Source organism: Corvus cornix, chromosome 1A, assembly GCF_000738735.6.
Source record: "Corvus cornix cornix isolate S_Up_H32 chromosome 1A, ASM73873v5, whole genome shotgun sequence".
In the NCBI taxonomy this organism is placed as follows: domain Eukaryota; kingdom Metazoa; phylum Chordata; class Aves; order Passeriformes; family Corvidae; genus Corvus; species Corvus cornix.
In genome coordinates, this window is record NC_047057.1 from 64,858,757 (window position 1) to 64,870,794 (window position 12,038).

The 12,038-nt window shown below is 40.4% G+C and overlaps 1 protein-coding gene across 1 annotated transcript in view; it reads left to right on the forward strand.

The window, feature by feature from the left end:
* LRP6 (LDL receptor related protein 6) overlaps positions 1 to 12,038 on the forward strand; it is a 122,621-nt gene that overhangs the window by 80,291 nt on the left and 30,292 nt on the right. The window contains 4 exon segments of the mRNA XM_039570654.1: positions 6,644 to 6,860; positions 7,947 to 8,236; positions 9,379 to 9,605; positions 11,763 to 11,947. Of these exon segments, the coding sequence (XP_039426588.1) occupies positions 6,644 to 6,860; positions 7,947 to 8,236; positions 9,379 to 9,605; positions 11,763 to 11,947 (919 nt within the window).

Consider the following 12,038-nt stretch of genomic DNA (forward strand, 5'->3'; position numbering starts at 1 on the left):
AATGGTTCTAAAATCCTTTCCTTGCCTACTTGTCACTTTATCTGACTTGAGCCATTTCATTAAAAACTGAACCAATTGTTTCTAAAATTAAATTCCGTTGCAGAGAAAACGTTTCTGCTGTTGGCATTGATCAGTGAGCTAGGAAAGTTGTTCTGTTGTTAAAGAAATGAGCTTATAGCAGTGTCTGTAGCCTGATAGAAAGGATATTTATGAAGTTAATCTCTATACTGTTTGTACATACTTATCTTCACAGCAGTCCTATTAGAAATATTATCCATGCTCAGAAAAAATATATTTTGAATTCTGTGGAAAAATTGTTAGAGCTCTAAAAGAAACTGAGGGTGTTGAGGAACTGTTAAATTAGAAATTGTTAAAGGCTATTATAAAACAATTAACAATAAGAAATTTATGGAGTTGTCTGGAGGCATTTGGCTTCTGAAGCAAATCCAAAGGGTTCCAGGGATCCTTTCTGCTGATTCCTCAGGATTTCACTGCAATGAAGAGAGGACTTCCCATTTCATTCCTTAATGTTTTAGAATTGAGGGGGAATGCTGTTAACAGTAAGTAAATGACACTGACAGAGTAATTTCTTCAAACTTGGTTGAAAGTTTCAGTTCTTCACATAAAGAGGGTATAGTTGATCAAGACTTTTTTTAGAGGGAAGACTAATAAAACTGGAAATTTAGACAAGATATCTCTTTGTTTCTCTCTTAGAGCAGCTGTTTTGTAGTAAATACATGTATTAATTATATGATACTGCTGCAGCCATAACAGTAAAATCATCCTGAAATCCATAGTGCGTTTCATCTCATGAGATGTAGATACATTCAGCTCAGTTTTATGTTGCTTAGAAAAGTAAGTTGAAAATACATTGTTCTCAAACCCAGTTTAAAAAAAATGCAAATATAATGATTAGAAGGCATTCTAGCTGTCTTTTAGAGTTATTTTGAAGAGATGCTGCCCAAGTTTCTTTTTTTTTCTTGAACCAAATAAATCTAGTCAGTGTAGTGTTGGTTTTCACTCTCCTTGTAAAGAAAGATTCATGTACATTTAGGTAGACAATGAGCAGTCATATCCCTGATTCACACTGCCATGAACTGAGTTGTTATTTGTTGCATCAAACACCATGTGTAAGTATCTACCTCTGGATAATCAGGGCTGAAGTAGCTAAGCCTTGAGTCTGAGTATTCCTAAATTATTTCAGGTCTAATGCAAGCCTTGCTCAATTATGTTATGTTGGAATATCTGGGATATTTGTTTTGAATTCAGTATTTCAGGGTGTTTTACAGTAATGCTTCCTTGCAATCATCTTAAGTAGATCAGTGTTAATGATCAAACTCATGAGAAATTCACCTTTTTACCTCATTGTTTTAAGTTGTATCTATTCCTGTGGTGCATTAGCATGACCCGTGTTGAAATTGTGAAGGTGGTAATGCTTCCTGATGATTTTCTGCTGTTTTAAACTATTGGGAGAAACCCAAGTTGTCATTGGAATGAGGTAAAAATTGAAGGTCTGCTCAGGAAGAGTTTACCTTTTATTTTGGTGACATTTGCTTCTTAGAAACCTGTGCCAAATGTCTGGGGTTGTATGCATGCTGTAAGATAAACCGTGACTATATATCCAGAGTATATTTCAACATGTTCCAAGGAAACAACAAGCTAGTGTGTTCTGCACTTGCGGGACACGTGACATGCAAAGCATTGCCACGGGGTCAGAAGGCTTTCAAATTCCTTATCCTTCCAGAAGAAAGATGAATGCTACAATTGCGTCCTTCCTGTGACTCAGTGAGGGGAACTGCTTTCCAGCTGTGGTGCTTGATAAAAATTTTGTAGAGCTTGGGCAGCGATGGCAGTAGAACTTGAGCAGAGCAGTTGAGGTCCTGAATATTAAGTGGGGTCTTCTGGCCTCTCTGAGGATCAATAAGATGGTGCTGGTAAAGATGCTGAAGTTCAGGAACCAGTTATGGCTAAGGTAACTGTCATTTGTCCAAAAACAGACTGTTGATTTTAAAAATTGGAGCTTAGGTTCAAGTATCTGAAATTAGAGGAGCTTATGGATTTTACTGGAAGAGTTGTTTGTTTTAGGGGGAGTTGGGTTTTTGTTTTACTGATGTGTGTCTGTGAAAGAAATAATATTCTGGCAACATCTTGTAGTGTAGCTGGGGACTTAACAGTCCATCACAGAGGCCTATTCCATGCTCATAAGTAATATATTTTTGAAGGTAGTGTTACCAGGTGTTGTTTATAAATTTTCATTGATTGTTGACTTCCTCTGCTCCTGTCAGCCAGAGAAAGAGCTTAGCATGCATGATATTTAACCTGTTCCCCGATCATTTGCCACCACATCCAAAAGTGGACCTGGGAAGTTACAGGTCTGTTAGTCTTATTGCAGCCCCTGGAAAGAGTTCTCCTAGAAACCTGTGAGCCAAAGGAAGCAGGTAATGGGGAAAAGCCAATGCAGGTTTACTGAGGGCAAGTCATGCCAGTGTGCTGCTGTACAGTGAAGGCAAACAGGATCCTGGGGTGCATCCATGGGGGCATTGATCATCCCACTCAGTGCTTGTCAGGCCATACCCAGCTGTGTCCAGCTCTGGTCCCCAGAATTCAACAGAGATGCAGGGAGAGTGGAGAGGGCCTAAGGGAATGAGAACCTGCCCTGTGAGGACAGACAGAAGGGGTTTGGCCTTTTCTTCATGGAGAAGAGAGTGCTCATACTCTTCCAGTACTGAGGGAGGAAGGAGGTTCTCCAAGCATATGGAGCCACATGGAGAGGACAGGGGCAACTGCTGCAAGGTGCACTGAGGGAGGTTTCATCTTAATACAAGAAAGAAATACTTTACTGAGGTGTGGAGTCCCTCCCCATTACTAGAAGTTTTCTTGATCTAACTGGACAGGATGCTGGATAATCTCATCTAGGCTTCTTTCCCACAAAAAATTGGACCAGATGATCTTTCAGGGATTCTTCCAGCCTGGGCTGGTCTATGATTCTGTGGTTCTATACTGAAAATTCAACTATGCTTATGAGTTAAGATGAAAGGTAAGAGTTTGCACTCTGTCACCTTCATCTCAGTCTTGACACCTTGTAGGACTGGGCTCTTATGTTTGGTATTGATCTAAGTATAGCCCGATAGGGACAGACGCTTTCAGTGATGAGCATCTCCTCAGGGCTGTGCACATGAGCCAGTGCACATCTGCTTAGTCTCTGCTGCCACCGGCCTTGGTGCACTGGACCTGAGGGGACTGCTTGTCTGCACAGTTCTGCCAGGGTCCCAGCACAAGCTCTAAGCACTTTCATAAATGAGATAGATTTAATGATGGAACTCTAGACTTAGAGCAATCAAGTGACAAGTTTAAACTACCATACATTCAAATCCCATATTATCAAAAAGGTAAATTCACTGCATTAGCCTATCTATCACAGTGATTACTGGTATTAGGAGTGAATTGAATGCAAGGTATCTGATAACAAAAAAGACCCTCAGAATATGTCACTGTGCGCTCCAGTCTGTAACTTTAAATTAGAAGTAATGCTTCAAAGTTGTTATTGTTCCTACAGATCACTAAGTACAGCATTTTAAAATGTGACTACATTTTCAGCAGTAATTCACTTAGTTTGAATAAGCTGTATTTTCGTGAGGCTATAGGTTTGCATTCATTATTGTTTTAGGATAAACAAAGCCCTTATTCTACAAGCAGGATATCTGGTATTTTTTCTGAGGCCGTTCAATTTTTGCACTTTTAAAATTTTTTTTCATGGAACTACTCAGTCTTTCAGTAAAGGTGGTGTTTGTGGTTCCACCACATCTGTTTCCTGTTGTAGCCTATATTCTCAGTGTGATTTGCAGTATTCAGAATGGCCTCAGAATGTGAAACTCCCACCACATTGTGGTTAAAAGCAGCATAAACCTCTGGAGTCACTGCCTCGTAGCAGCAGAAGGTGGGTTTCTTTTATGTGGGATTCTGTGGGGATGCATTTCACTGTGAGGAGCTGGGGAAGGGGAAGAAATCCGTAAAGGAGCATGGGCTGGGACTTGGTTGTTGTCTGAGTTTCAGTATGTGAAAAGATGATGCTGAAATCCCTTGAAATTGGTTGATAAGTGATTGTTCCTTTTTTCTTTATTCTCCTTGTGCGTATCATCCCTACATCCCTTGCCACTTCCCTTCTGCCTTACACCAGACTGTTTGATTCTGTAGCCAATGGATGTAGTTCTGTTGAAATCACCTAACATGCAGCCAAAGTCAGTGCAGACAACATGGTGCCATGGAAATACATATATATATATATATGTGGTGGTAGCTGGCTGCTAGTGGGCAGATGTTTATATTAGGCAACATTGTACAGATGTGGTCAGGTGAAACTGCAGCGGGAGCAGAGTGGCAGGTATATGTAAGTACTTTCAGAAAGGTGCGTGTTTTGTCTAGGAGATGTAAAACTGTCTTTCAAAGTAGCCTTTATGTGTCAAAGCAAAAACTAATTAAAAGCAGATACGTAATCCTTAAGTCCTCCTCTTTTCCTGACTCTTCAGTATAGGGGTAAGCTTATTTGAACAGCTCTCACTTTAAAGTTTGCCAGAGAAAGTTCATCTCACACCACACACCTTCCAACTAATTCTCTTTGCTGGTAGTTAAGCACTCCATTAAATAGAGGATTTTCTTTCTTTTACAAATACAAGGCAAAAAATGTAATTGCTAAAAATGCTACTTTGTGATGGTGATGTTTTATTGCTTGTAACTGTGTGGTTTTAGTTGGTTCACTTTGTAACAAGTTCATTTTGTGTATCTTCTTGGTCTGCTTAGCAAGCACTAATTAGTTGCAAACACATGGCTTATCTCTGCAGTTTAAGGGGGAGGGGGAAACAAGTCACCACAGACAAGTCATCTATTTTTGAGATGCATGTGCATTAGTGCATTTGTAGAAGCATGCTGTATACTCTGCTAGACTGAAGGGTTTTGGTAAGCTATTTCCATAAAGTAACTATGACCTTTCTTTAAAAGTAAATCCAGAGCTTATTCCTATGAACCAGCAAATATGCAGAGCCCCATTTGATTTTTCTGTAGGAAATGTGCACATAAAGATTCGGTTCCCATTTTAATATACTGAGACTAAGCGGCAAAATGTTGGGAAGTTTATGACAAGGAATAATTTTAAGGAGAAATTGAATTATTGTGAAGGTTATAGCATTTCTCCCACTTTTTTTTTGGGAATTTTTAAGTGTTTTATTAATGTGTACATTATACTGTATGCTAGGAAAGGTGTGTGCTTCAGTTCTGTTTCTCCGTTCCTTTCCTCTCTCCTCATATGTGCCTGGGTAGGAGTTGCTCCAAACTAGCCTTTACATTTCTCATTATCTGGGAAGATACTCTGGCCACCAACTACCATCAGTCTAGTCTGAGTTACTAAGCCAGTTGATCCTGAAGGTTGTCATTGCATAAGTCTTTGGGTTTGAGCCATGGGGAGGACAGGAAGTCATATAGATTTGTTTGTGGCTATCTTAGTTTCATAAGTGAGAGAGATTTGAAAACAGTGGTTTAATAAATCACTCCTTTTCCAGTCCTTTACTTAGAACATCCCTGGATGGTGGGAAGGATGTTTTAATGTTTCAGGGATTAGTATGCTACCTTGGATTTTGTGAATCACATTGTTTCGGAAAGCTTTTATATTAAGGTTGGTTGGGGGTTTTTTCTGGTTTTGGAAGAGTGGTATACATGCTGTAAACTTAAGCTGTAACCTTGAAACAAGTAGAAATACTTCAGAAGGATTTTTTTTCTGAAAAAGTGAGGCACTGAATCTCTCCTAGGCTTCTCTTAAAACACGGGACTCTTTACTCCTGTCAGTATGGTATTTTACAATTTTATAATAATACTTGGCATTCATAGGGCACTTGATCACTTGAACATGCATACATATGTTTAATTAATCCTTTCAGTGCCTCACTGAGGAAGTTAGGTATTACTCCTTTCTAGCAGTGGAGGAAAATGACGCAGTAAATTCAAGTGTCTTGATCAAAGGCATGCAATTATTTACAGACTACTGCTGTTCCTTGTAGTAAAAAAATTACTGTACTTAATTTTGAAGAATGGAAAACTGGTTCCGTATTCAGACTGGGGAATATAAATATATTCTGTAGATCTTCTTTACTCTTTGCCTCCCAGTATTTATGTGGGGTCTCCTCTTAATGCTCTCTGTAATCTGGGCAAAGCGCACTTGGGAGGGACTGTGAACTGGAAGATGCTGAACCAGATCTCCTTGGCCATTACAAACTTGTCTTCATTTGTGTAAAACACAGTGACTCCTCTGTAAAACTAAACCAAAACTCATGTCAGAAATGAGAGAGTTGTAACAGGAGTAAGTATTATTACGTAATAATAGTTCCCAAAGCAAAGGTAACGAGTCTTGTGTCATAATTTCACATTACAATCTGCTTATGAGACTAGCCTTCTAAATAAGGCTTTTAATAAACACTGTTAATAAACAGTGTCTTCTTTTTTTATTAGGGCACTGTGTAACATTGATAGCATTATAATGGATAGGAGATTATTTTTTGATTTGAAGTCTAAGCGTAGAGCAGCTAGTTTGTTCGTCTGCCAAATAGTGGCAGATTTATTCTGTACACCAAAAAGTTTGTGTTTGTATCATTCATAGGTCATGAATGCTGATGGAACTGGTAGGAGAGTCCTGGTGGAGGACAAGCTGCCTCATATATTTGGATTCACTCTGTTGGAAGACTACATTTACTGGACAGACTGGCAAAGGCGCAGCATTGAGCGTGTGCACAAGCGCACGGCAGAGAGAGAGATCATCATCGATCAGCTGCCCGATCTGATGGGCCTGAAAGCCACCAACGTGCACCAGATCATCGGTGAGTGGTCTGCTAGTCAGGCAAGGGAGAACAAGATAGAAAATGTCAGCAGTGCTATTCTGCAGAGTTTTAGAAGTGGGCAGAATCCAGTCCTATTGCACGATAACTGCAGGCTGCAGCTTGATGGGGTGGGTTAGGTCTTCTCTGAGTTCTGTAGCTTGGAAGAATAGCAAGCTGAACGTGTGCTCCCAGTGTGCAAAAGCGCAGAATGAGCCAGTTTTAGTCTGTTCAGTACTTTTTATGTTAACACTAGAAAATTATCTCTAAAAGTATCTAGAAGTACTTCCTGCCCTGTAGTGTCTGTGGTTTAAAAAAGCAGCATCTAGCTTTACATTGCCTATCCTAAGCTATCCAAGCACTGGTAGCAGTGTAATTGTAGCATCAGAGAACTCAGCACAGTACCTGAGTATCCTGCTATGTGGATAAGGCTTGCAGCTTCTTGCTGTCATGTCTGGATTGTACTGCAGGAAACTAGTCAAATGTAGTTGAGATGTATCTTTGGCTGATGCCCCAAGGTACATGGCTTTAAATGCAGCCCTCTTTCCATCTGTTTGGCCAGTTGAACTCCTTTGTACCAAGCCTCCCTTGGGAGTTCAATTTCCAGCATGTGGAGGTACATGAGTGAGTATTGCAAAGAGCTGCTTCACTTGCATCTTGGAGAGAAGAGACTATTGAATGGATGTGGAAATAGCTCTGCAAGTTTTTTTACGTGCAGGAGTGCAAGGGGGTATGTAGCTGGAACAGTGTACTGTAAAAGGCAGCAGAACATACACTTACCATGCATTCAGTGCTTGTGCTGTGAATTGGGATCATCAGTAGCTGCTGAAGCCCAGATCCCTTTCCCTAATGCTGGGTTTGTTTCATGGCATAAGGAGAGCAATCACTGGCTTTTCCAGCCAAGGAGAGTAAGGACTGTCTAAAGGATTACGGGAAATGAATGAAAAATAATTTGATCAGAGAATACAAGGAGAAAAACTGCATGTATACTTGGAGAACACATAGTGTTGCTGATGCATGTGAGGACTAGCTTCACCTTTCACTGCAGTCAGTTTGCAATGCTTGCTTTTCCTCTTGCTGCCTGCTTAGGTACAAACCCCTGTGCAGAAGACAACGGCGGCTGCAGCCACCTGTGTCTGTACCGACCACAAGGCCTTCGCTGCGCCTGCCCCATCGGCCTGGAGCTCATCAGTGACATGAGGACCTGCATCGTGCCAGAAGCTTTCCTGCTCTTTTCTAGGAGAGCAGACATCAGACGCATCTCTCTAGAAACCAACAATAACAATGTTGCTATTCCACTCACTGGAGTCAAGGAAGCCTCTGCTCTGGATTTTGATGTGACAGACAATCGCATTTACTGGACTGACATTTCTTTAAAGGTACAGATTTAGTCCATATTGGCTATCAAGCTGTTACAAGCTTCTTGAGATGCTTAAGAGTATTTGATGAATGGGGTTTACAAATTTCAAGGGATATGTAGAAGAGTTTAGTTTTTAATTACATTTTCTGCAACTTACTTGAGACCTGTGCCAACAATAATTCATGGACTTTTGCAACTGAAGAATTACAGTAGTTAAAAACACAGAGTTTGAGCGAGTCTGCAAGAGGTGACTTGGCTGAACTCCCTAGGCATGGTATTCTTTTGAGCTGTGTAAGTAATACAGGTGAAATCTGAGATACAGACTTCCCTGCTGTGTGCTGTCACAAACTGGCATAATTAGCAGGTTGTGTTCAAACTAAGAAGTAAACAAAAATCGTGGGTTTTGTTAGCTTCTGGTTGGTTGTGAATATGAGGAGTGTATGCAGATAGGAATATTGAGGACATAGAAAGGTATCCCATGTTTGCCAAAAGAATTCTGTACTATTCTAACATTAGTCCTTTACTTTCAGGCTTATCAGGGAATGCCTAAGCTCTAATATATTATTGAAATGGAATTCTGGCTGTATCTGCTATGACAGGCTGATCCTGATGGCAAAGAGTTAAAAGAAGTCTTTTGAATAAAAGTCCAAGAAGAGATCGTGCCTAGTGAAGTTAAATTCAGCCATCAGTACTGAAGCGCTTAAGCTACTGAGCTCATCAGTCGTTTGGTTGTTTACTTCTATTTGCTGTTCTGTCCTGCACTTTTTTTTAAATAACACTTTAAATAGTGTTCCATGCTACAACATTGATGCTTTTGTGTAGTCCTGGGAGAGCCAAAATATTTCCCCCTCGAAGTTGGCACTGAGTTATTAAGGTCACTTTGTCATGTAGATGCTTAATTCAACCAGCCTAGTTATCCCATTTATTTCCCCAGTGAAATGCTATTGTAATTGACACAGAATACATTCACAGAGCACAGTAAATCATTACTTCTGAATAGCAGCATTGTTTGCTTTGCAAATAAGTAGCATATTGTAAGATCCTCTTTCCTATGAGATGTCTGAAATCTGAAAGTGTTTAAAATCCAACAAAGAAAACAAGCAGCCCAGTGACAGACTGGTAAAATTTCTAATTTGCCTGTGTATCTTTGTATCCCTGCAGACCATCAGCAGAGCGTTCATGAATGGCAGCGCGCTGGAACACGTTGTGGAGTTCGGCTTGGATTATCCCGAGGGCATGGCTGTGGACTGGCTGGGGAAGAACTTGTACTGGGCTGACACTGGCACAAACCGGATCGAGGTGTCCAAGCTGGACGGGCAGCACCGCCAGGTGCTCGTGTGGAAAGATCTCGACAGTCCCCGGGCACTGGCACTGGACCCTGCTGAGGGGTAACTTGCTGATTTAATTCTGTGTTTATGAACAGTGAAAAACAACATTGTGATGCTTCCTCTAGGGCATGGTAGTTAAGCACTGCCTGTAAACCCTGAGAGAACTGAGCTGGGGAATACAACCTGGTAATTTAGAGAAATATGCTCTTAATGTCCTGAATAATCATTAAAAGTACCAAAAACAAGAATGAAAATCAGAGCAGCTCATTAGAAAGGAGTTTATATTTAGTTTTTTAATTAGCCACAGAATCAAAGTAGTTTTAGGTTTATGGACCTCATTAATCAGAAAAGGACTATAGCATTGAAAGGAATATATTTATCGTTTTAAAAATTAGGATTATTTTTATTACAAGTTAGGGTCCAATAAAGGTATTAAGTGACTTAATTTGAGGGTGAGGGAGTGAAGTTTGTAGTCTGAGCATAAGGAAGATGTTTGTTTCTTCAGGTAAGGAAACTTTTTAGTTTGCATGGACAAGGGAAGAGGGACAGAGGAGTGGAAACAATTATATTCACCTCTGCCCCAAATTAAAGACTTCCTGAGAAGAAACTTCTCAGTTGGATTGAAGTGTAACAGCAAAAGTAGGGCAATAAACAGGGAGGGAGGGGACGGAACGGGGCAAGCTAACTATTCAGCTTCTGAAACAGCTCTTCTACCATGAAATGCTCACTTGACAATAACTAATTACTGCAAAAACTTTTTGAGGTTACACCAATAATTGCGTTATTTTTCAAATGAGGGAACTTCATTTACAGGGGTTATGACATTATCACAGTTTCCAGTGACACTGTGAGGGCTACAGCAATGCAGAGAACTTGGAACACATTCCTTCTGCTTTATTTCAACCAGGCGGTGGCAATGGTCACCTCCAGTGGGATCCTAGATTGAATTCAGCCCTGATGTGCCAGGGGTTGCCTGGATGAGAATTCAACACCAGATTCTTAGATCCAGTTACTCATTTGTAACAAAAGGCTGCTGTGGATAATTCTAGTTTTACACTGGAAGTAGGTTTTTCCCAAGGAGTATTGTCGTTCAGTGCTTTGCCTCTTCACCACAGAGCAGAAAAAAAATTACTTGGGTCAGAATGCCTGTTTTTCCTTTTTCCTTACAGCAATAGTATAGCTGTATACATTTGTATACCTTACAGTATAGTTGTACTTCAAATGGAAGTTTTCAAGGCATTGCTGCCATGGGGGCAATTCTGGCACTTGGCTCCGTTCTGTGTCCAATTTGCAAAAAATGCACAAAATACTTGCAAAAATTCTAAGAAAATTTGGTGTCTAAAGAATAGCTCCCTCTTGATCATCAGTTTTTGAAGCAACCTTTTCTATTTGTGCAGTTGGTTGGAATTGAAAGACTTCCCAGGGGGTTGTTACTAGGGTTATTAAAACCCACAGGTGTAAATATTGGATAGCTGTGTCTCACTTGTTTATAGAACAGTATCAGCTTTATACTGTGGAAGAAGTGACTAGCTAGCCATCAAATATATAATATACAAATAAACATCCTACTCTACTGTGCAGTGCCTAAAGAAAATGTAAACATGTGCAAGTCTGTCCTTTTTCCAGATGAGGCATAAGCTGGCATGTGAGTATGTAATAGCTTGTATTTTTGCTCCAGTGGAAATGCCATACAGTTTTGTGGTCTTGGCTGAGTTGTAACACACTTGTTACATGGTTGGTTAACTTAGTTGTGTGGAAATGAGCAGTGGCACCTATTAACAAAAGTACCCTGCAGATCTACCTCTTTGTGTTCCTTCATTTGAGAGACAACTGACTAGAAACAGAAGATAAGTGCTCTGGAAAAATACCCTGCTAAATAACCAGGTATAAATGAAGGTGTCCAACTGCCAACCTCTGCCTCTTAAATGACATGCATGGATTAGTTACTAGTGAAGTGCTGTCACACAGAACTTGCTGATGAAAATCTGTGTCCAAGTAGAAAAAAATAATGTTGGAAGCATTTTGAGGAAATTTGACTCACTTCCTTGCCTGTACTTTGGAAAAAAAATACATTTAGCATAATGGGGATTAATAAATGCTTGAATTTACAGCTCTTCTTTTTCTCTTATTCTTTCTAAGGATTTTTGTTTTGTATTTCTTCTTGAGTTCTCTTGGATTGAATGCAACTATTTTTCTTTCTTCTGTTCTTTTAATCAGGTTCATGTACTGGACTGAGTGGGGTGGCAAGCCAAAGATTGACAGAGCTGCAATGGATGGCAGTGAGAGGACCACGCTGGTCCCAAATGTGGGACGTGCTAATGGCCTGACCATTGACTATGCCAAGAGGCGGCTGTACTGGACCGACCTGGACACCAACCTGATAGAGTCCTCCAACATGTTGGGTGAGCCCCAAAGCCCTGGGCAGCCTCCTGAGGGCAGTGCTGCTTTTTGCAGCTCCCTCGTGGCAAATTGTTGCTTAAATAATGCAAAGAT